At 38.2% G+C, this 25,778-nt stretch overlaps 1 protein-coding gene across 2 annotated transcripts in view; it reads right to left on the bottom strand.

The window, feature by feature from the left end:
* The window catches only part of APBA1 (amyloid beta precursor protein binding family A member 1), a 105,242-nt gene that overhangs the window by 13,046 nt on the left and 66,418 nt on the right, over positions 1 to 25,778 (bottom strand). The window contains exons 3-8 of one of the 2 annotated variants that reach the window (XM_075740892.1): positions 16,686 to 16,787; positions 13,201 to 13,240; positions 8,104 to 8,249; positions 3,245 to 3,277; positions 2,054 to 2,140; positions 945 to 1,130 (exon numbers count right to left, since the gene is read on the bottom strand). In XM_075740892.1, coding sequence (XP_075597007.1) covers positions 945 to 1,130; positions 2,054 to 2,140; positions 3,245 to 3,277; positions 8,104 to 8,249; positions 13,201 to 13,240; positions 16,686 to 16,787 — 594 coding nt within the window. The remainder of the gene's footprint in view (positions 1 to 944; positions 1,131 to 2,053; positions 2,141 to 3,244; positions 3,278 to 8,103; positions 8,250 to 13,200; positions 13,241 to 16,685; positions 16,788 to 25,778) is intronic. The other variant, XM_075740893.1, reaches the window with a different exon arrangement.

Genomic DNA, 25,778 nt, shown 5'->3' on the forward strand with positions numbered 1-25,778 from the left:
TTTTTAACCTCAGCAGTGGGTCGTACATGTACATTCATCTGCAACCAGGTAATTTATCCACACATGAGTTTAGAACAGATTCATCATTACATAAAATTCAAGAAAACCTTTCCATCTCAAAGTCCTTGCTGATACACTGTAGAGTGGAAGACATATGACGATTTTATAAGAAAATTATATTTTCACCTTACTTCTCTCAAGTAATACTCTGCTATTTGGAGGGCTTAGAACTGAGGTTTTTTTATTTTCCAATATTATTAGGGCTGACTCGATTATGATCCTAACTACATAGCTAGCCACTTCCATCTGATATATTTGATTTTACCTTTCAGTTACTGAGCTTTAAAAAGTGCATAAAATCGGTAAGTCATGCACACTGATTGTAAAGACAGGATATCAAGTCAACTTAGTAACCTGCACCATAGACTAAAATTTACTCAGCTGTGTCTCTGTTCAGCATGCTTTGGGATGTTGGAATTACTAACTTTCTTTTCTGTTTTTTTGATATGATGTCAACAACTACTCCCCAACACAAGTGTCCTCAACCTCAAAAAAACCCAAACAATTAAAAATCACCTTTACCAATGTATCCTTGATGCAATACAAGGGATTAGAGTTTCCCTAGGAAAATAAAATAAGCATCTCTAATAGACTCTCACATTCAGAATCTGAGCTGGTATTTGTAAGCTGCGGCAACTGGATCCTCCTCTCATTGTTACTGGAAGGCACTGAAGGAACTTAAAAATGGGAAGCTTTTCTGTAAACATCGATTTTGTGAGTAAAATGTCAGATCCGAACATGCAAACAGAAGGCAAGTTCCTCTGCTTAGATGAAATATTTGGTTGCAGCTAATGACCAAATAGGACCACTTGCAATGTAATTCAAGCCCACCAAATCTGTTTATGTTTCTATCTCTAGAAAATTACAAGACAGTAATTCCTTACATCCTCAGACTCAAAGACATGGCAAATCATTTTGTATTGCCTCTTTCCGTCTTGGGAAGGGTGAGATGCTTCCACATTATCCTGGGAGTTAGATCGTGGCATTCGCCTACGAGCCATCAAAACAACTATATTTCCTATATCTGCAATGTAAGAAATGGTCCGGAGGGGATGATCCATCATGGTTTCCTGGGGAACAGAAAAAACAACATGAGCAGCTGTTTAAATGAAGTTCTTATTGCACACCTAATACTATGAAAACAAACAAATGGCAATATAAGACCTTTGTTAAGTGAAGTCTGTAATAGCTATCATGCGTGCAGATGCCAATAGAAAACAAGAGCTTCACTTTCCAAAAGTTAATTTCTAAAACTTGCTTTTTGCTTTAAGTCATGTTTTCTGTGGAAAAGCACAAAGACTTCAGTATCAGAACTCAAATATGCTGGTCGTGTATGTGCAAAGGACTACAAACTTCAAATCACCACAACCAAACATTTTGGGCTACTCTGGGCACAATCAATACTTAGAATCATAGAATCACAGAATGGTTTGGGTTGGAAGGGACCTTAAAGATCATCTAGTTCCAACCCCCCTGCTGTGGGCAGGGACACCCTCCACTAGACCACGCTGCCCAAAGCCTCATCCAACCTGGTCTTAAACACTTCCAGGGATGGGGCATCCACAGCTTCTCTGGGCAACCTGTTCCAGTGTCTCACCACTCTAACAGTAAAGAATTTCTTTCTAACATCTAATCTAAATCGACCCTCCTTCAGCTTAAACCCATTACCCCTTGTCCTGTCACTACACTCCCTCATAAACAGTCCCTCACCATCTTTTCTGTAGGCGCCCTTCAGGTACTGGTAAGCGGCAATTAGATCTTGACGCATCATGGCTCATATGAAATGAGCTTACCTGCAAAATCATTTCTATAGTCAGACACACCAGAGTAATTGCACGTACGACACGGTTCCTGAGCATGGATTTCTTACTAGGAAATCCTGGATGGAAATACAAGAGCCAGCACTTTTTGAAGGACAAATTTTGGCAGGTAGGCAAAAGTCTATTTCGGTAGCCTATTAACACAACACTGACAAAGGTCTCTTTGTCTATACCTGTGTGTCTGCATTCAGTACTTTTATTCTCTGTGTAGAAATGAAAAGGTCCACTTCAGTCATGGGTTGAGATTCACCTTCTGGAGCCTACAAATAGATGGGTTAGAGTCAAAGAAACACATTAGGTAACATACCTACTAACAATGTTAGCTCACAAACAGGGCGTACTAAGACACAGTCACCAGAACAGCAGTGCAAGATACAGAGTATTAGACTGCAGAAGCTAAACACAAAGATATGGAAACTATATATATATATATATGTGAAAGGGAATTGGATCTTATTTGAAAAATTGTTAACCCCATAAAAGCTTCCTCAATATTTTTTCTGATTCAGTAAAATTATACCTGACTGCAACATGAAATATATAATGATTTCATGAAAATCAAAATAATTCTCCCATTTTCTCCACACTATGAATCCCACTTTAAAGGTTTTTCACACAAGCCATAGAAAGGCCTAATAGCATCTCTTGCCTGAGGAATTTCTATATGGGCTAACAGTGACTGCCAAGTCCAATGGAAAAACCTGTACCACAGATGGGTATAGTTTTAGCAATTCATAATGCAGTTCTGGTAAGAAGGCCTTGACAGTCAGAAAACACACTATGCAAGCACTAACCCACTTTAGAAGTCATATTTTGTTAACGGAAAGTAAATGCTTGTAATTTTTTAAAAAATTAGACTTGTTAAAAGATACTTAAAAACTCCATAAACAAAAGTTATTACTAAGATGAGTCAATCTCAGCATATTACTGTGTGTATATACATATTTTTTTCTTTTTTGCATCCAGCAATTTGACATATCTGTGAATCAAACAAAGCACTCATAGAAAGATAAAATAAAAAAAAAGGACTTATTTTTAATCTATCATTTCACAGAGTCAAAGCCTTTGCCATGTCAGTCCTGTTTCTTTAGTATGCATTTTGGATACTGCCTGTAACCATTTGATAAATCCAATCTTTACTCTATTTCTAACATGAAATGGCTAATGATAAGCAACAAAAAATGGCCAATCAGGCAACTGATTTCTGAGAAATGTCAACTTGTATGGTGGCTCTGAAATAAATCTTAAAAAGAAGCTTGCTGGATGCAGAAAATAAAAAGACAAAACAAAAAGAAAGGCAAAAAACCCTCCCAGAAAAACAAAAGAACAGGCATAACATCAAGCTGATGGAGTTTGTACTGCACCTTCTTCCTGCTTTTGGCTAATTTCTGGGCCATCTGCTTAGCATGGAACAAAGAGACAGGAGAACAGTTAGAGAAGAACTTACAGAGACTCCAAGTCAAGCAGGAATCTGCATGCTAATGCCAGGGGTCACAAAGTACTAGCTGTTCTAAATTAGTCCCTGCTTAGATTAATTTCCTCCTTTTCTTTTTGGCTTAAAAAAAAATAAAAAAAAAATGTTTAGCACAGTTACTTTAAAAATGAAAAGAAACTGCACCAAGAAAGTCAGGAAGAACACAAAAGGATTTTTTTTCCCCCATTTAAAACTTTACTTGCAACAAACAAGGGGGGGGTTTGCGGGTTTTTTCCTTGTTTGTTGATTTTTTTTTTAAAGGAGAAAAATGGAGCTTCCCCTCATTTACAACAGTGTAAAAAACCATGAGGTTACTTCTTTTGAAGCAACAGCAGTGTAACAGGAGAGACAAGAATCTTAACCATTATTATACCAGCTTTTTCAGATCTAAAGACTTTAGATTCAAGTTTTGTAATGCTCTCAAACTTAAACAGTCTTCAAAAAACAGCCTCCCTAAAACTATGCTACTTTTTCCTGGAAAAACAAAATGACAGAAGATAATTTTCACCTCCATTTTCTCCTCCTTCTGTGCAAATATACCCATACCAAAGTCATACCCATACCGCATATCTGGACAACAAGTTTTCCTGTAACATCTGCACAAAAATATGTCCATACTACTACATTTTTTCAAGAAGGCAGTGGAGAATGTACTTCAGTTCCACAAACATCTGAAAACAGGTCTCTTGTCACTAAGTAGTTTAACTGATTCACATTCAGAGATATATCAATCCATTATAATAAACTGATTCCTTATGTGCTACTATTGTGCCAATAATAATGACACAAATAAGCATCTTTCTTACAGTCTTGCAATCATTAATTCAAACCAAGGTGTACTGAACTTACAGACCTGCTTACTACAGAAACACAATACTCACCAGGCTAGCAGATATCCTTTTACTTCCAATAGTAACAGCCTCTTATCTAATTAAAATAATAGGTGTTCTTGTGGTGGGAAGGAGGATTACTATTACAGGCTTCATAGACATTCATGGCTAACTATTTTTATGAAGAACAAACAGGAGGCCTGAATCACAAGGCACATCAAAGGTTTTATATTAATACTTACAACTTAAATCTGTCAGGTTTCATCTACACAAATCTGAAAGCAGCTACTTTAGACAGTGCTGCCCATTTACAAATATAAACATTCTCACACCAGGTTTTAGTCACTTTTTTCAAACTGAGAAATATTTAATAGATTGGTGATTGAAAACTATTGCAAAAGCAATTAGAATTGCTTTACATTGCAGGATCCTCATTGCATTAATATCAATTTGCATTGGTACTCAGAAATAATATACTCATCTTGAATAACAGCTGCCTGCCATAAAGTGGGCAAGGGGGAGACACTCATGAGATAAAGCATTTAAATTGCTTTCCAAAATTAAACTCCTCTTCAGACAATTTCCTCCCCTCCCCGAACTCTACAGAGTGATGGACCTCACAAAAGAAGAAAAGCACAGGCCAAAAAGAAGAAAAGTGTGTGTGTGGGGGGGAATCTTTGAGCTAGAGGTTTAAAATGCAGAATCAAAATTAATCCAAAATACACTACCATTCAATGTATTGAAAATTCTGCTCTTGCAATAGAAGCATCTGGTCATAGTGGTATTTTAATTTCTTGAAGAATGTCTTTCAAATATTTCATAATACTAAGGCAATGATATGGAACAACCAATTTTAATAAGTGAATTAACACTGCATAGAAATGTCACAAAAGAAATTATGGTCCATGGAAAAAAAAAAGGATAATTCTATGCAAGACACTTTATCAGTCAAATTCTCTTTATCATTGTGTTATTTTGCTAATTTAGATCAAAAGATTCTTTCTATATTCTTAGAAAAAACAGAAACAACTTAATGTAAGCAATTTTTTTTTTTTTTTAAATATACAGAGTCCAGGCTTTTCATTTAAGGAAAATGAAATGTAACTATGTATCTAGTAGCAATTTCCAAAGTTAAAAATTGTTAAAAACCAGCATGCTTCCACTTTTGCTACAGGGATGTCTTAAATATACTCAACCCATTTAACCTCTAAAAAAAAAAAAAAAGGTAGTGCAACTCAGTGAACACCCAGATGACACTGAGTAAACAAAATGTGCACAATATTAAACTATTTCCACACATGGGTTCAATCTTAAATTACATTCAATAATTAAATCAGTTGTTATCTAAAAATGTTCAAACCTGTCGCACAGCTCAAATCTGCTGATGAAAACTAAAAATGAAAGTTGTCAGTTTACATGTGAGATGTAACAGCACAGATCAGCTATGAATTGTAACCATGAACACATTGATTTTTTTTTTACTGTTACAAGTCTTATGGATTCACTCCAAGTAAAATGTTAAAAGATATTTCTTATGCTATCTGACAAAAATAAGACTACAGTCTGAAAATGGTGAAATATCTTTTCTATTATTAAAAGTACCTCCTAGTAGAAATATGAAATAACTACATTTGACCAATGCCTTCAAAGCAGTGTATTTGTTTTAACTTAGTTGGACTTCACAGAGATGAACTCCCAGGCTATCTTACGCTGTGATGAATCTGGCAGCAGGAACTCCATCTGTCATAATGAATTTCTCACTAAAAAAAGTTTAGCTTTAATGGCAGTCAGGAACAAAACCAGCCAAACCCAACCCTAATAAACCAAAGACCCTAAGGTACAGGGAGGTGTATTTACATTGCCTGAGCTTCATCGAGAAGCATAAAAGCAGTAACTGTCACAGTAAGCCAACAATTTTCTGAAATACAGTTTCGGCAAATTACATGCACAAGCTAGGATTTTTGCCAAGTCAACAATGGAACTACTTGGGCCTCCATCCTGAGACAAATTTACTACAACCAGGAATACGCATGCCTGCTGATTTATATGGATGTATAAATTATGGGGTGTATAAGTGAAATGAGCTAAATAGATTTCTTTTGCTTTGAGGCATAGCAGTGCTGACACATAACAGAATCCTCAGAAAGAACTTTAAAGCTTTTAATGAATTGCTAAGAAATAAATTTCGTATCAGAGAGTGATTGTACACTCTTATACCTCACAGATCTGCTTTGAATCAATTCTGTTCCAATTTTCTCTAACACAACCCTTCAATCTTTGTCTATGGTGTACTCCCACACAAGCTTTACCTCCTAGGTGCAAACTTCCTGCCCAGCTCCAGGTTCAAGTTTTACTCCTGATACCAGTTTCCTATGACAGCTGATGCTAATCTTTCCTTTCAGCCTCCAGTGATGCACCCCTCCTAGACCCAGCCTCACTGAAGCCTTTATTTCTCTCCCTTCTCTATCTTACCATTAGTTTTCTGCACATTCAAATTGGATAACTTTTCTACCGTGCAGCCAAGTGTCAGGAAAGAACACATGGGGACTACTAAACAGACAGGCACAGCCTTACTTGAACCCAGAGCAGGAAAGAAGCAGACTCTGTAAGGAAAAGTCTCCACTGTAGCTTTGGGAAGAACCCACCAAGACCTGCCAGGGTTGAGAAAGCCGAGTGAAAAATCTTTTTTAAAAATGTCACTGAATCCAGAGTCTGCAATAAACACAGATAAATCATTCTTTTTTCAAAAGGCTCAGTAGTTGCTTACATTTGGGGAAACTTCTACAGAGATGCCAGAAGATAACTTATTTGTAACAGGAAGACTACATCCCTGCCTCCTCTAAAATGCTAGAGCGTTAGTGATTTTCAGAGATGAGGTTACAAGAATTTATGTATTTGAACACCAGCAAAATTACAATTTCTGGAAGTGTCTCAATGATTCTAGTTGGAGCTTCTCTGTGAAAGTTTCATACACAGACCGAACGGAACACCTGGTATGAAAAACATTAGAAGGAATAATAACAGTAGGAAGCATCAGCCGACCTTAATAGACAGTGCTATTGGCTTTGCTGTTAACATGCTGTCTCTTCCTCTCTCTTTTATACAATTGCACACAGAGTCTGAGTTGGAATCCAAAATAAACTACACAAAAGAAGAATACACAAATACTAAACTAAGGAAAACTTTCAGATGAGATTCTATTGGTTAGCTGAATTAGCGGAAGATGAAGCTGTGTGCCTACCACCCAGTCATGTATGGGTAGCAGGAATATTGCAGCATACTCTACAACCCATTCATACTTCATTCACACACCTTAATTTCAGTTGACAATGTCATTATTGTAACTTATAATACAGTAGCATGCCCATTGCTTGTCGAGCCCATACAGAAATCGGTGGGCATTTCTGTTTTCCAAACATATCAGAGTCCAGGATAAATAATTTTTTTTCCATACATCTCTGTACCATCACAGGCTTTACTTTTTAAATCAACTCATAGCTGTCACATGGTGGAGAAACATCCACAGCAGGGTCAGAAATAACCGCAGACATTACCACAGCACCAGTTCTGTCAAGTGCCAAGCCAGAAGTAGCTGCAGTACTTACTAGTTACACACTACACCTGTTTTCCCTCCACACATAGGCAATACATAACTTAGAGCACCACTCACTTCAGATTCTGGCTTAGAGTACATGGCACAAGTATTGCTATAGAAAATTAAAATGATTTGGTAACTTTTCCTTATCAGTCTTGTTCCAAAAGGAGCATTAAAAATGCGATTTCCTCTGCAGAAAGACGAGGCATTTAACCTTTCTGAAACCACAGATAACACCACATGAAAAAACTACTGCATGTGTAAGAAGTTAATATCCACAACCTTAAGGCACCTGTATGAGAAGCAGTAGGAATTACTCCTCACCTTGATCCTGCTGACAGCTTCCTGAGCTTGCATCATTCTCACATTCTTGGAGGGAGTTTTATCAGAAAGGAGTTGAGTTGAGCCAAGGTAATTGGCAGCAAAAATTATTCCATCAATTAAGTCTTCAGGATCGCAAGGTCCAGGAACTGTAACACAGGAAAGCAATCACTGAAGAAAATCATGCTGAACCATGGCAAAACAGCAGCAGTCTGACAACTTGAGCCTGGACCTGATGGCTGCAAATCCTCCTCTGAAATACTTCAGTTTAGCATAATGATATGGCAACGAGTACTTTCATAGGTACAAAACACCAAGCAAATGCTCTCAATATCTCTCCAGCAAAAGCTGTAATTGCTAATCCAGCCTGTCTCTCACAATAGCTCATTCTTTTGCGAGCAGGGATAACCCTGGAGCAAAATGATTTCCTGAGTTTTCACTGTTATAAAGGGACAGACACAGTTACTCAGCTTGCCCCTCACCCACAAAAACCAGCCTCACAATTTTAACACCAACAGTCACAAACAGAAAGAAAAGGGTGTGATTTAGTAACAGCCATCTGCCGCTGGCTCAGTTGTGTGCAGCTGCAGTTAGCACAGCAGGCAGAGGAACCTCCCCAGGAATGCTTTACAGGTACAACACGTGAAGATTGATTGCCCAATTAAGCAAAGTACTTTTATACCACAGACCTTTAAAAATCATTCTCAGTCTCAGGGATGATACTGAGGTAAAGTACAGACTTTAAAAATGTTGATAAATACACAGAGCATGGGCTCTCCTGATAGCAAAACAACTCTCTCAGACGAGAGATTCTTAAGGACGTGACTCCCATCAACTTCTGTGGAAAGTTAAAAGGTGGTGAAGTGTTTGTGCCTAACAATGCAAATCCTTTCAAAGCAGCATTTATGATCTGTAAGTGTTTTGGTGTTTGGTAATTATATCTAAAAATTGTATAGGTAAAAACCTTCTATTTTAACACCTTGCTACACGTTAAAATTGTCATGATCCGAAAGGGAGGCTAGTTAACCTAAGAAGCTTCTTATTTTCTTACAAGTAAGGAAAAACAATTGATGTTCAAAAACAAGAAAATGCAAATCATCCTAAAGAACACTAATGGTAAAAGCATTCGCATTTTATCACAAAAAATCTAAACTGTTTATAGGTCTGCCTTTTTTTTCCTCTAAGAACAAAGCAAAAACCGTACAATATCAGAACGGAGTTTTTACTAGTTCAAGGGGTATCTTGAGATATAAGGTGATGGAGCTTAAAGTTTAAAATTACTCAGAATGCCAATTTTGTTCTAATTATAACAGAAGAGATTAACAACCACTCAGAATGAGCATGGGTAACGTCAGCCTCCAAAAAATGCAAGTCGTTATTAAGATCAAAATAACAGAAGAAAGAGCTGTAGACAAGTATCACACTGAAGCTATACACACAGAGAGAAGTAGATGTGTAAATCTTATGAGCAAGCTTGTCTCCTTTATGGTTTCTTTAAATATCAAAATTTACAACTAGAAATTTTAAGATGCGCACCTCCAGTGTGCAGAATTTGTTCAGATACTATGATCTGGAAAACTCTCAAAATGAACAAGTCCCTTTCAAGTACACGCCCCAAAGAAATGGAATGTTTCCTTAGGAAAATTTATGCATGTGGAAGTACTAGATATTTACGCATTCTTCCAGTCCTGAAACCATACAGCATTTTAAGTGTTGCTACTTGTTACTCTACATGTTAAGGCCATCTCACCACTTCACAGGGTACAAAACCCTTTACAGTACAATTTCTGATCAAAACACAAAAATCATAAAAATAGCCCGACAAAGGTATAGATAAGAGTCCCAGAAGGAAGCATATTAAAACCTAAAAAGGTATGTGCTCTATTTTCATCAGAGGTGAGTACACAGACAGCACCACTTTTAGAAGACTGTCCATTTATTACCTCTGACAATTGAATTATTATCTGAACTAAAATGTAGCATAGGTGCTAACAAGTTTTTCTTGCATTGCTAGAGGCTAAAAATGGAAAATTTGTTTTTCTAAGGAGTTTTGCACTGGACCAAGATCTAAGAAAATTTTAGTTTACAATTTTTTAATTTTTTTTTTTAAGGAGGGGAGGATTATTTAAGATTGCCCTTAATAGGGCTACCACTAGGAGAAGAATTTCAATTCTAAGAGAGATCCTTCACTGCTCCAAAATTCCAAAGCTCATCTAGTTTCAAAACAATATATAAAATTTCTATTAGTTAACATTCTGGCAACAGACTCCATAATATGCAGCTCATACACTGAAGACTAAACCAATGATCAATTTGTAGTCTAAAGAGAATGATCACATAACTGTTTAAACATAGCACACTGTAAAGCAATCCAAGAAGTTCCAAGATAGTCCAAATGATGTATTACATCAACTGTATTTCTGGCATCTAATCAAGCATATGGAACAACTACTGTCAGAGGGGGAAAAAACATACGAAACTTCAACTTTTCTGCTTCTGTCATGCTCTCATAACAAAATAATTGGGTTTCATGGCATTTAGTCTTCCTGCATACACAGGATGCAGACTCATACAAAAGGTAATAGCAGTTCATGCAGCAGGTAACTTGATTTTTCACATTGTTCTGAATAAACTCAGCTCTAGTACAAGCACAAACTTAACTCTAAGACAGGAAGCACTAATTAATTAGAGGACAAGTAGCTGTAAAGCAGTGCAGATTTCCTCTGGTAGGCCTGCCAATTAAAACAATTAATTAAATTCTGCTAATTAATCCAACTGAGATTGGATTGAGCCTGCCAATTGAAATCAGTGCTGGAGAGAGCACTACACTCTTCTTGCCTAACTTATTTTCCTTGTCCACACATATTCAGAGAATCATATAATCATAAAATGGTTTGGGTTGGAAGGGACCTTGAAGATCAGCTAGTTCCAACCCCACTGCTGCGGGCAGGGACACCCTCCACTAGACCATGTTGCCCAAAGCCTCATCCAACTTGGCCTTGAACACTTCCAGAGATGGGGCATCCACAGCTTCTCTGGGCAACCTGTTCCAGTGTCTCACCACTCTAACAGTAAAGAATTTCTTTCTAACATCTAATCTAAATCAACCCTCCTTCAGCTTAAACCCATTACCCCTTGTCCTGTCACTACACTCCCTGATAAACAGTCCCTCACCAGCTTTCCTGTAGGCCCCTTCAGGTACTGGAAGGCTGCAATCAGATCTCCCCAGAGCCGCCTTTTTGCCAGGCTGAGCAACCCCAACTCTCTCAGCCTGTCCTCATAGGAGAGATGCTCCAGCCCTCCGATCAGCTTCGTGGCCCTAATCTGGACTCTCTCCAACAGCTCCGTGCCTCTCCTGCACTGGGGCCCCCAGAGCTGGACGCAGTACTCCAGGTGGGGTCTCACAAGAGTGGAATAGAGGGGCAGGATCACCTCCCTCAACTGCTGGTCACACAGTTGGCCAGCTGGACACAGTCGGCTTTCAAGGGCTGCAAGCGCACACTGCCGGCTCATGTTGAGCTTCTCATCAATCAATACCCCCAAGTCCTTCTCCTCAGGGCTGCTTTCAGTCCATTCCTTGCCCAGCCTATAGTCGTGCTTGGGATTGCTCTGACCCACGTGCAGGACCTTGCACTTGGCCTTGCTGAACTTCATGCGGTTCGCACGGGCCCACCTCTCCAGCCTGTCAAGGTCCCTCTGGATGCCATCCCTTCCCTCCAGCGTGTCGACCACACCACACAGCTTGGTGTTGTCGGCAAACTTGCTGAGGGTGCACTTGATCCCACTGTCCATGTCGCTGACAAAGATGTTGAACAGTGCCGGTCCCAGTACTGACCCCTGAGGAACACCACTCGTCACTGTTCTCCACTTGGACATCGAGCCGTTGACCACAACTCTTAGACTGTGACCATCCAGCCAATTCCTTATCTACCGAGTGGTCCATCCATCAAATCCATGTCTCTCCAATTTAGAGACAAGGATGTCATGCGGGACAGTGTCAAATGCCTTGCACGAGTCCAGGTAGATGACGTCAGTTGCCCTTCCCTTATCCACCAACGCTGTAACCCCATCACAGAAGGCCACCAAGGTTGTCAGGCATTATTTGCCCTTAGTGAAGCCGTGTTGGCTGTCACCAATCACCTCCTTGTCTTCCATGTGCCTGAGCATAATCTCCAGGAGGGTCTGCTCCATAATCTTGCCAGGCACAGAGGTGAGACTGACCAGCCTGTAGTTCCCTGGGTCTTCCTTTTTACCCTTCTTAAAAATGGTGGTTACGTTCCCCCTCTTCCAGTTGGCTGGAACTTCGCCAGACTGCCAGGACTTCTCAAATATGATAGAGAGTGGCCTGGTCACTTCATCCGCCAGCTCCCTCAAGACCCACGGATGCAACTCATCAGGTCCCATGGACTTGTGCACCTTCAGGTGCCTTAGATATTCTTGAACCTGATCTTCTCCCACAGTGGGTGGTTCTGCATTCTCCCAGTCCCTGCCTTCTATGACCTGGGCACTGTGGCTCAAGCAATTGCCAGTGAAGATTGAGGCAAAGAAGTCATTGAGTACCTCAGCCTTCTCCATATCCTGGGTAACCAGGTCACCCGTTTCATTCTGGAGGGGACCCACATTTTCCCTTGTCCTCCTTTGCTCACTGACATACCTAGAGAAGCTTTTCTCGTTCTTGACATCCCTGGCCAGAGCTTTTCTTGTTGTCCTTGATATCCCTGGCCAGACTAATTTCTATCAGGGCTTTGGCTTTCCTAACCTGATCCCTGGCTGCTCGGACAGGACATACATCTTCACACATGTTGTGTAAATACCATTAAAAAATTAGTAGTTTTAAAGTGATACTGATAAAAAACCAGCAGAACTGAGACAGAAACTATGAACAAAACACTAAAAATATAAAAGCTCCATGTTTCTGAACTTCTGGAAGACTATAGTAGGATTTAGCTCAGGTTCCAGATTTAATACAATTTAATTTAAATCTGTATACCCACCTCTAGCAGCTTTTCTATTCTGCAAATAAAAATAAATTTTATACATTGTAAATATCGGAGTTTTTGAGATATGAAACAACATTTAGAAACTGTAGAACTATCTTACCTTCAACATAGGTTGGAAATGAAGCCAAGCTTTTTCTGGACTGTAATTAAGACAAAAAGGATTTCAAACAGAGCATACACAAACATGCATTAAAAATTTCTCCATGCCAAAAAAAAAGCAAATCAGTCATAGTTATCAGCAAAGGAAGATCACCATTTATTAAGATTTATTATTATATTTAGCATTTTCAAAATCTAAGCATCTACTGGAGTTAAATTCAATATGTTCCGTTTGTGTCTTTATCCATCAGGCAACATGCTAGGCCCAGTTTTCAGTTATTTGTTGGTGTTTAGGAGTATATTAACTGTCTACCAATACATGGTCTACTTTTACTAATCAAGAAGTACGCAGGAAAATACATCATGTCTCAAAGACACCGGATCTTGCAACTACAAATAAATACATGCAGCAATATATAAAATTATGCTATACTGTTATTATTCATAACTGAAACCATCAGCCAAGTCAGTTATTCATTAACCAAATTATGTTATTTATTAGGACTGTTGTTAGATGTATCCCTCACATTAATACAGCCTACAAAAAGTTTTCTAAATTTTAACAGGTTAGGTAGCAACCTGTATTCTGTGGGGTAACCAAATTCACTAACACTTGATCACCAACTATGTTTACAAAGTATGAAGCACAAAACCACATTTGGTAGTTTCAATTTCATAAAAGGTGAACAAATAAAAAAAAATCCTGACTTGCATATGTAAGTCTAAAGTAAGACCTTACTTCCGACTGCAATTTTTGTGAAAGACTCTGTGGCTAACACTTCAAACACCTGAAAGCTACAACTTTCATTGAGTAAGACTCATCATTTTGTTATTATCAGTAACATAAAACACATAGGAAAATTTATCAAAGAAAATTCTACGTGGCAATATATAGATGGTAACAAGTATATTGAAATATCTGCTGCCATCTTATGTGTTGCAGATAAGAATTTTGGATAGTCCTAGGATTACAAAACATTAATGAATCTACAACTGATTCCATTAGCAGTAACTCCTCCAATGACTGGTTAATACAGTTTTATTAAAAGAAATCTATATATGTTTAGAATAATACACAATATCTTAGACAATTTCCAGTACATTTCCAGTCAATATCCATTGAAATATATGCCAAATTATTTTCCTTTATGATGGGTTCTGTGTATTAGTGGAAAACTCATGTAAACTAGGAAGGTCACAGTTCCATGACAGGTTGAGTGACTAACCCCATGGAGTGTTTTCCACTGCAACAAATAGAAAATGGATGCAACAAGTAATATTTTCCAACCAGTGATGCTTGTCTTGCTAGAAAATAAAACAACTTGTGAAATAAAAACAAAAGGTGCATGACACAGGGCCTTTGCAGCCTTTAAGTACTTGCTGTTCTTTATGAAAATGACTCAGCTGTACTGCAAAACCAAGAAAGTTCTCCATCAGAGATTGTACTAGCATAAATAAAGATGTCAATAAACAACGATCTCCCGCTGCCAAAGCATTTAAGCTGCTGTGAGGGCACTGACATGCCTTTTCAGATCTCTGGCTCTTTCATCTCTTCAGATGGATGTTTTTACTGGACCACCTACTCATACAGACTTCAACAATTGTTTGTAATTGCTGCTGGTGCAGTGCTAAGAGGGAAATTCAACTACTGGACTCCGACTCCGGCAGGCCTAGAGGACAACACACACTAGAGACAGCTCATGCGTATCAATGACCTTTCCAAATACTTTTCTTTTTTTTTTAAACAGAGAGAACAAAGTCAGTAACTACAGATTTGGCAACTTTTCAGCAATCTGACTAGCTAATGCAACTACTTTTCAGGAGAGAGTGGTGTAAACTGTCATTATATATGTTTTTATTGCAAAAACCTCACACACAAGATTAAGGGGTTTTTTTTGTTCATTACCCGTGGTGAAAGACATTCTACTGAAACCACAGAAATAGTAAGGTAAAAGGTAAAGTTACCAATAGGAGGAAACCTATACCTTTTAATTTTACATATCCATGAATAATGAACTGTCAAGGTCATTAATGTTTCATTACTCTTGTTAATCTTGTTGCCACCAAGTCTTACAAAATTTATATTTTAAAAAAAGGTTTTACTAAGACCTAAAAGTCATTCCCCAAAATTATGAGGCTGCTTTATCACTGTTGTTCTTGCATTGGAAGTACTAAAGCAGACATTATTGCTCACTGGAGGGAAACAAACAGCCTGGCACATCTTATTCTGAAATTTGGCTTATCACCTCTGAAATTAAGCGTGAACACATTCTAAAACCTGAAATGAGTAGTGTCTTGTTTGTTTTCTTCCTTTGGGTATGTTTATCAATATATGAAAACTGCTAAAAGTTAGGATATATATGAAGTGAAAAATCCGTACTGAAGAAAGCTAAAGGCTTTAACAAGTTAACAGTACAGCAGATGAAAATATAATGGCATAATCTATTGTTAAAGGCTTTAGCACATTAAGAAACTTAGACTGAGTTTCTTAAGTCTTTTGAAACCTTTCATTATTTTCTAAATGCAAATATAGGCTGGCACAAATACATATATGTTACAAGCTTTTTTATCCTTTGATAGTAACAAAAGAAAAAAAAAAGAAAGAATGGAATACTAATTAGTGTTTCAATTTTGATCAGTATTTCCAGTTATAGTAGATCAGATTTTTTCATCAGGGAAGATAACTCATGCATTGCTATCAGTAACAATATGGTATCTTGTTAGACTACCGTTCATAGATTTTTTTAAGTTTAAAAACCAAAAAGCGAATAAACCAAATATTTGCAGATTTTTGTGTTTGCAGAGCCAGTGATTCTATACTAATCCAAGTACTTTTTATGCCAAATGATTTTCTTTTCATGCTGTGAAAAGTTCTACTCACACTTCTCATTTTGTGTTGGTGGAACTACTGCAGTGTAAAAAGCTGCCAAGTGAGGAAAAAAAATTTAAAAAAAGAAAGAAAAAAACCCCAGAAAGTAAGTATTCAGCTTTATTTTGAGGAGCCAGGAGTCGGGCACTGAACTCTGTGAATCACTGGCAGGTCAGTTTCGACAATGGCAAAATATTTAAGCAGCATAAACTACGACCTAATTCATTTTATTTAAGCAAGCATTTTCATCTGGCTGAGAAATATTCTTTTCTTTACGGGAAGACATTCTGCATGGAAAGAAGAAAAGGGTTTCTTCGTCTTGCCTCTAATAGAGGTGATGTTGGCTGTTTCGTAAACCAATACCTCCCAGGCAGTTAAATAAATTTAGTAGCAGCTGAACACAGAGTCAGAAATTCCATGATAAAGTCTTAACTATGTTAGAAATTCAGTCAGACAGTCAGGCAAGCATAAGGGAAAGGATCTACAAATCATATTTTCAAGTTTGTTGCAATTTTGGAAGAAAAGAAGGGATTGCACAGGTACAAGGGGGCAAGGAAAATAAAGAGGCATAAATAGCATGAACAAGACTGTGGCTTTTAAGACGGATTTCACTCTACCTCTTTATTAGTGGAGGCCTCTGCTGTAGTGCAGACATCTTGGTGATGTTGCCTACTTGACGATTCAGCACCCCGAGGTGAAGAGGAATCTGGAGATGGAGACTAGACATGGCAAGAAAATTGAATAACAATCTGAGTGACCAGTGTAGAAATTGTTCTTTCATGTTTTCCTCTAACTTGGCAGTGGAAATAAGAGATGAGAGGGGAGAAAAAAAAAAAACCAACCCAAACAAGACAAACACTTTTAAAATGTTGTAACCCTTGCATTTTATCATAATGACATACAGTATCTCAGTGGACTCATTCTGAACAGTTGAATCTTTTTTAAAACACCTGTGTTTATTTGTCAGTAATGTATGAAATGAAGCAGTTGGCAAATAAAAAACTGTACTCAGTGGCAAGCAATACTCAGCCAAAAAGTACATCATAAAACTGTATTTTTGCAAGGTGAATCGAGGATCATCTGATATTGGTATTAAGCCACCTCCTTACACTTGCTATCAGCATTCAACTAGCAATTACAAGACTTTCAGTTGCACAAGTACATGCCTATTGCATGCAGGCTAATGACTGTGAGCTTACTGAAGGCTGCAGGCAATGCATGCAGACCGATGTCCTAAGCTCTGCCATTCTAGGAAAGAAAAGATAAAGTCACTAAGTAGTAAGCTGTGATGGGAGACAGATGAATTGACCATGACTGGAACACAGGGATGCAGCTGAAGCTTACTTAGTTGTCAAATTGGGGAGACTGAGGAAAAGACTGCAATTTCCCCGTAAGTACACATGCTCTCAGGTATAATTAACCAGAAGTGCTAAAATAATCTAATTTAAGCAGAGGTAGGCTTCAGCGGTTGTCCATAAAAGTTATTCCATCATCTAGGAAAACAACTTTTATAAATTGTGCAGAGTAATACTAACGTATTCAAGGACTTATGAATATATTCAGGGACTACTCCATACCAGCGTAATCAATGACTATGATTCCTCATCCTAGATACAGCACAAATTCAGAAAATATTTCACAGTTTATGCTATTATCTTAGTATTATATATGCTCTCTAGATCAGATTTCCTGATTTTTCTCCCTTCATTGTAAACAATGCAGTGGAAAAACTGTCTTTCCAATCATGTCCTAGTCATTCATGATCATCAAAAATGTCATAGCAGGAAAACAAAGGGAACAGCACAGCAAGGGAGGATCATGGAATATATACATCTATGTGATCCATCAGCAAGTATCTTGGTAAAAGGAAAGAATGCTTTGGGAAAAGATATTGTAAGCACAGGCAATTCCTAATGAATGCTGGTGATACTAAAAAGCTGTAGTGAGGTATCTAAAGTCCAGAGCAGGGAGGACTGGTATGGGGATAGGACACAAGAACACAGAGTGTGGAATTAATGAAGGAATGAAAAATGAAAGAGAGTACAAAGTGTCAACCCAGCAGGCATTTTTACAGGCAGATCTTAAGGAGATACCTGCAAAACATGTGAGTGTGCATGCCAAAATGTGAATCCTCAAAGGAAGGTTTACCGTTTAGCTATGCAAACTGGGTGTTTAGCCCAGCAGCTCTGGCATTGTAGACTGTCCTTTGAAATCAGGACTTTGTCCCAAGCTTTGTGAGCTCAACAGTTCATTGCTGATGGCAACACAATCAAATACTACTCTTCTGGTTTCAGAAACAATTACATGACATGGCTTTTGCCTAAGCCAATGAGTCACACCAGAAAAGGGCTACACTTCCAGTGCTCTGAACTGGCAGCACCTCGAATCTAGGAATGCCCTCCTGCTGTGCCTCTACTCCAGCTGAAACATTGAGTTCTATGAAATAGTGTGTGTGGCGAAAAAAAAAAAAAATCTAAGTTTTGCAAGCTTAGCTTCACAGATATGGAACAAAGAAGAAAATGAAATTCCCTTCTCCTCTTGTTCTTTACCCTCATTCCTTTAAAAGGTCTATCTTGGCTAATGATAAAATACTAGAATTATAGTGGACTAATAAAGGCTTCCAAAGAGTTAAGAAGCAATTCCTTTTACAGATATCTCCTGGGTAAAAAAGAGTCCTTGCATCTCCCTATATTTTGAATTACAACTGCAGGGCAAAAAAGGAGATGCAGCTGTGAAACAGTCCCTGGCATGTGCTTGCACCATCAGACTGAGGGATTGCTCATTGCCCTACCTTCATTCATGCAGGGGCTGTGGGAGACATACAGGCTCCCCCGACTTGCTGTGTAACTACCAGAGTAACAGTGCCATGGTGACTCAACTGCACAAATGGCAACGCACATTTACTTAAGAAAGCATCCTCATAGTGCTCACATTCCCAACAGTTACATAGGATTTCTCTATTAGGATTAAATATAAAAGGTGCACAATACTATCAACCTTAAAAATGGCATCAGGATACTGTAGGATTGAGCTTTAAATAGTAAACAAAGAAGCAAAATAAAGTATATAATACTTTAGCATAAAGTTTTTTCTTTAAAAAAGTTTGTTAAAATGCCGGAAACTCCTCATATTCACACACTAAAGAGGTAACAATAAATTATTTCATTTAAATGATTTGGTTGCTGACATTAAGAAATTTTGCACTATTTAAAATGTATTAACAGTTACTCCAGTAGCACTACAAATACCTTTCCTCAGCTACTTTCATCTACAAAGTATGAGAATTAAGCAACCATCAAAACGATCACACAGCTTTCCATGTGCTCTGTTTGGATGTCTGCTCAATTTTTTTCTGGGAAAAAACCCCCAAAACCCAAACTACCAAACTCAAATATCAAACATCCCATAAAGTTTGCTACAGGATATGACATGAGAGCAGTCCTCAAAAAGATTTGTACAAAAAAGTTCAGTCTTTGAAGAATAAACACTCCACTCTTCTGCATCAAAATACATTTTTAGAAGTATTATATGCAATACACAAGGAGAGAATGCAGTCACAGCAGTAACAAGAAATATTTTGTTACATCATAGTGGATAGACAACTTGCATAGCTGCTCAAAACACTACAACTGAAGTCTAAAATAAATGCTTAGTGACTGCTTCATTGTCTGTTAACAAAACAAGTTTTAGAAGCTGAACAAAAATGCTGTCAGAACAAACATAGTAAGTTCATGTCAAGCATGCTATTTTACGTAGAGAGGTCCATCAATAGAATTACAAAATGTTTTCTTAAATGCAGCAACAAAAAAGTACTAGTTACCCCATTTCTCCTCTTGAAAATCTACTTACATTTTTCTTACGATACTCAATCTGGTACATCCAAAAATTCTCCATCTCGGTTTTAGCGTTGTTTGACTCCAACTAACATGCAACCCACTCCACTCAAGAAACCTTCCTTGCTATTGTGCAGAGGGATTTAGTAACAGAATTTGTAACAGGAGAGGGTTGTGTTGCATTGCACTGCATCTAACCTATACAGGTCAACCTAGCTGGTTACTGAATAGCTCATGAAGACAAACAACTGACACTGAAACACCTTCAGATATAACCACCTGCTCTTGCTTTATAAAGGCAGTGTGTTTTACCTATTTTTAGCAGCAGCTTATCTGAAAAGAGTATAACCTAGTGGGTCACATCATCGCATACAAGGCTGGGACAGAGGGGATGAAATCAACAAATACTTCAGCAATGCAAGATTCACTTAAACAAGAGGCCATTACTTATATGACACTAATGTCCATCTACCTGTTCCTTGGCAGAAAAATGGCAAACATAGTCTACCGGTACATTAGTTCAGAGGAGACAACTGGATAAAGCAAGGCTTTTAAATTTATTTGATTTCAGTAATAAAAAGTCTTCTGAGAAGTACTCACACACATTAGGCAAAGGTCAAATCACTATGAAATACTTAGGCCCAACATGCAAGTATACTCAGATGCATAATTTCACAAGTACTGCCCCATATAGTACAAACTGTGGCAGTAAATCTCTTAGCACAACTATGTTGTGGCAGAATATCTACCGTGATTTGAACAGGTCAAATTCTACTCACTAAAATGTAGACTGAGACCATCAACATATGTTCATGGCTTTTAGATGGCATAAAGTACCCTTAAAGAATGAAGCTGAAAGCTAAATTTCCTTACAATATAACTACTCATCATTATCAGTTGTCTTTGTTTAAATTTGCTTTAAATATAGTGTTAAAAATGGAGGGTTTGAAAAAATAAAACCAACTCAGAACTATTGTACACAGACACGCCTACTGTGGCATAATCTATGCAATTTAATTTATAACTCTGACACAAGGATGAAACCTAAGTTTGTACTGCAGTTGTGGCGTAATTGTAATTGTGGTGTAACTGCCTCTGCACATACCCAGTGCACCTACCCATCAGTTTGCTGGGTGGTCCAGGAACCATCCCCTGCCACTTTCTGCACAGATGATACAAGGAGTTGACCTGAGACAAGGCAACTGCATAAACTGCTCACTTCAGAACAAAGCACTTAACTAATAGCTATGGGATCTCTCCAAACAAGAATTTCAGGCAGCCTCTGAGATTCCCCCAAAAGGCTCCTCCTGTACATATGATGAGTGACAAGCACCACTCATGGCTTCAGGGTGCTAACTACCACCCTGGGTAGAGACTCCGGCTGACCCAACAGCTCCCACACACAGTTTCTGCTGCAAAAATGACCAAACAGTACATGGATAAGGTACTTGCTTGTAGTCAACAGAAACTATTCCTGCAGATGCAGATAAGGTCATGTATGACAGTCTTATGTACACAGTTAACATAGGAAGTGGTTTGTATGTAGCTTAAGGTAAACTATAGCAATGGATCACATGTGCTAGAGTGGTCATGTAGGATCACAGACCAGCTGTGTGTAAGACCTGAGAACAAATACAGTTTGGGGAGTCTTAGTTTGGGGAATCTCCCCCGATCCAACTAATGATGCCCTGCAAGGACGGAGCCTCCTGCCACTTGCCACTATCTGAAAAATAATTGACAGTCCCACTTGAGAAATCTGACTGCTCACACGTTACACTATGCAAAAGCTCTGAATAAACTAGCTTTTTTAAAACAAACCCACTGTCCATGAGTGTCTGCACACCAACCCTGAGTTGTAACTCTTCAGTAAAATTCACTGAAGTTACAAAAATAGAGATTTTGACCTAAACGATAACTGTGTAGCTCTGTCAAAGTCTTTGAAGAAAAACCCCCACCTGTTAACTATTATATTACTAAGTCTCAAATACAAAGTAAAAATATACTAAGAATACACAGAGGTTTAGATCTGACACAGAAAAGTCTGAGTGAGCAAACAATAAATGTAACTCAGTCTGTTAAGGCAAGATGACCCTTTAATTTGCCCATTTCAGAGTCTCTTGGCCACGTCAGTCAGTAGCGCTAACCATGTGGTATCACAGTCACACCTTCTGAGCTGTAACTTCTCATTGAATAAAATCTTAGGCTGTACGGACTCTGACTGCCTGTCAGATCACACGCACAGGCGCTATGCAGGTAGGGTCTGTCCAGCAGCACGGACACTGGATGGAAGGCTGCCAGCGCAGCAGGGCTCCTGGAAGCTGCTTCAGTCCTGGCTGTTTATCTCTCTCAGGTATGGACTTCCTAAGCTGTACTTTCACTGGAACTTGTAGTTCAAATGCAGCTTCATGTGTCAGTCTGAGAAAATTAGTGTAGATCCCTCCAGTGTTTTCAAAAGACTTTAACTGTAACAAGTGCTGTTCTAGTTTTCAACAGCACAGAAAAGTCACTTGAAATCACTTTGATCTTTCAATGATTAAAAACCACAATAAACAATGACACACAAAAAAAAAATTCAAGGGGTTATGTATCCAGTGCTCACTGTAATTTAAAAGCCCATAACTCATCTGGAGACCGTTTGTCTTCAATACATTTAAGCTGTCTTCTGTGTGATTGATGAATCAGCATAAAGCTGTCAGCCCTTGATATTAAAATGCTTTTTGTTTGTGGGGGTTTTCTTTAAATGATTTTTGGTGTGGGGCTTTTGGGGCGGGTTTTTTCTGTATAATTTTAAGACTGTGCTCTCACACAGATGACAGACAGATGACCTGTATTCTGTGTGCTCAACCAACAGTTTTAAAAGGTCTGCTTAGAAAAGGAAACCAATATCCTAACAATATAAACTCATCTTTATTTCATTTCTTTTCTTTCTCTTTTCCCCCCCTTAGTTCATCTATTACTGAAACCTGCTTAATTATTTAAAATAGACTTCTCTATTGCCTTGTTAATAATACATTACTCCTGCTGTGGAAAAAGTGAAGCAAATTCATCTCCATGAAAACACTTCACTTCTGGAGTAATCAGAATTGAGAAAGTCCTGCAACTGAGAACTCAAAGGTTGAAATAAAATACATGTAACCAAAACCAACAGAGAAAACAATGCAGCTCAGTTCTGTTCTACCTGAAAGGCTTGTCTTCAGCTCTGAATTTCTACTTCACAAATCCAAACCATCCACGTACATGGCTTTATATTAGTGTTTATTTTAACGTTGTACCGCCTCAAGCATCTGCAGAGGAACAGAGATTGTGAACATCGATGAGAGGTTCACAAACTTTGCAAAACTGAAGTCTTGGCACACGGCAACAAACTATGCCCTCCAGGTCAACAAAACTTGGCTTTCAGATTTATATCACCATGGATAACTGAATGGACCTCAGAAAAAGCTCATGGCATTTAGTTCTGAAATGGAGAATTTCTCCCTACAACCCACTGTTTTCTCCTGCTTATGGCAGAAGTGAAGCAGGCAGCCTGCTTCGCTTCTCTGGACATAAGCGGACAGAGCTGCTCTTTAAGTTTAAAAAAAAAAAAAAAAATCTATTTGAGCTTTTGTGCCTTTCAGTGCTTCCTCTGTACTTCCACAACTAAGCAAGCAACTACTCTCAAAGCTCTATGACATTTTAAAGCTGTTTATTTAGACATTCTGTACAGTTTATACCCTAGAATATTTAATTGTATTCTGAGATACATATTACACAAAGCTATTCCCTTTTCCACTTGAACATGTGTTCATCCTTAAGTCAAGGTGCATGCACTGCAGATGTCTTCTATTTAGACCTTTAAACACCACTGTTTCTGTGCCTGACTAGGCATATTCACAGGAGGCTTCTGGTGGAGAATCTGACAGAGAAGAATGATGGGCAAGAGCTACCTAAATGGGATATGGGCCTTCCCTTCCAGTGAGATAAATGTGTGCATCTGGAAGTACACCTTTTACGAAAGGGTTCCACCACTCGCAGACATGTGCATATCATAAGCTCCAATCTGGTCTCCAGCAATGAACATTATTCAGTACGATGTGAACAGATACTCTCCATTTCACATTCAGGAAACACAACTCAACTACAGTTCCACAGTCTTTTCCATCATGGGTCAGTTTCTTGATGTCACATTTCTTGCAGATGTGCAGCTCTAACTGCTATTGTATTTGAAAGAGATAGCCTCATGAGGCCACAACCAAGTGATGGCTTGCTTTGGTTTAAAAAGTTTTTAGGTAAACAGATTTTGGAAATATATGTAATTGTTCATATCTCATGTGTGTGGCAAACTAAAAAAAAATAATCTTACTGCATTTATTCAAAGGACACTGAGAGAATTTTTCAGCTTTTATCAAATATACAAGTACAACACGTTCCTCACAAACTAGATACCCAGACCATCCCTTATTAAGGTGAAAGCATGCATCACTAAACCAGCTGCACAAGGCACTCGACAGAAAATGCTTAACATTTAACAATGGAGGGTAAGTACTTTGGTAGACTATTTATTTATTCACAAAAGTCTGCTATGTGCCTCCTACATCATAGGGCTACCGGAGTTTATTACAGTAGAATTGTCCATGAGCCCATTTTCTTTTTTCATATACCTACCAAACATTTCTTTTGAGGAGAAACACATAGGAATGACTGAAAATCCTGGTAAATTAAACTGTGAATAAACCTGAATACAGGGCATCTTAAAACTACATGGATACAGTGATCTGTAACTTTCTTACCATCACAGTGGTTGCATGTCTTTCCTAACAGTCCCAAACTATACCCAGCTGCAGGCTAGCTGAATATTTCTGGATTGCTGGCTTCTCAGAACAGTCTCTGGGCACTTCCAACTGGTATCCCACCAAACATTCTGCTGTGAATGTATCATCCAAATACTCAGCACTAAGGAGTAACAGGCGCTTTCTTGTGAAAACAGCCAAAAGAGGTTGTCGTATTTAATGAGTTTCAACTGCAAATCATTCTTCTGACTCTCTGGCTTCATTGTTCTCTTGTGGAGAGCTACTAGTTAAGTAAAAAGTTACTGCTATTTGGATCTAAAGAGTTTTTACCAGTTTCAATATCGTATGATTAACAACCCAAAATGATTACAAATATTCTCAAGTAAGTTCTATCTCTAACAGCAAAATAGTTTTGTTAAAAAACAACATGGGGACAATTTTCAAAGTAGACCTGCAAAATAACTGAAGGTAATAAAAGCACCCACTTTGCATCACTTATCTGCAGCTCCTTGATACTTCTAGGGGAAGAAAAGAGTGTCTGCCTGAAAGTAAAACACTCTATTTAATTCCTTCTTATTTCAAGGCCAATGATACAAATCAGACAATAACGTTTCTGGCACATACTGGTTACACTGAAAAGCTCCTGTCTGAGATTCTGTTTCTTTCTCAAGGGAGACAGAAATTTTTTTAAAAATATTTTTATGACAATTGATCACTCATGGTCACTTAGTCAACACAACCTAATTTTGCCCAATTTACTACTAAGCAATTCTAGGAATGCTTTGTTAAAGAAAGCAGATTGTTCAGACTGTTCATGAGTTGGCATCTGAACTAAAGCATCCAGTAAAGCAAAAACATACCTCATCCTCAGTGGAAAACAAAATTCCTACCCAGTTCCAAGTCCCTTCTTCTACAACATGTATTCCCCTCAATCTGCTAAAGATCTTCTAAACTATTTGCTTAATTTACTCCCTTTTTCCAAGAACACAGATTGTCTGCACGTCTACAACCACCATTTATCTTTGCACTGAGCTATACTAACTGTCATTATACATCACTGTTTTGATTACAGCCACCACTGAAAATCTCAGTCAGGTTCTTATCTGAC

Source organism: Balearica regulorum, chromosome Z (genome assembly GCF_011004875.1).
Source record: "Balearica regulorum gibbericeps isolate bBalReg1 chromosome Z, bBalReg1.pri, whole genome shotgun sequence".
In the NCBI taxonomy this organism is placed as follows: Eukaryota; Metazoa; Chordata; class Aves; order Gruiformes; family Gruidae; genus Balearica; species Balearica regulorum.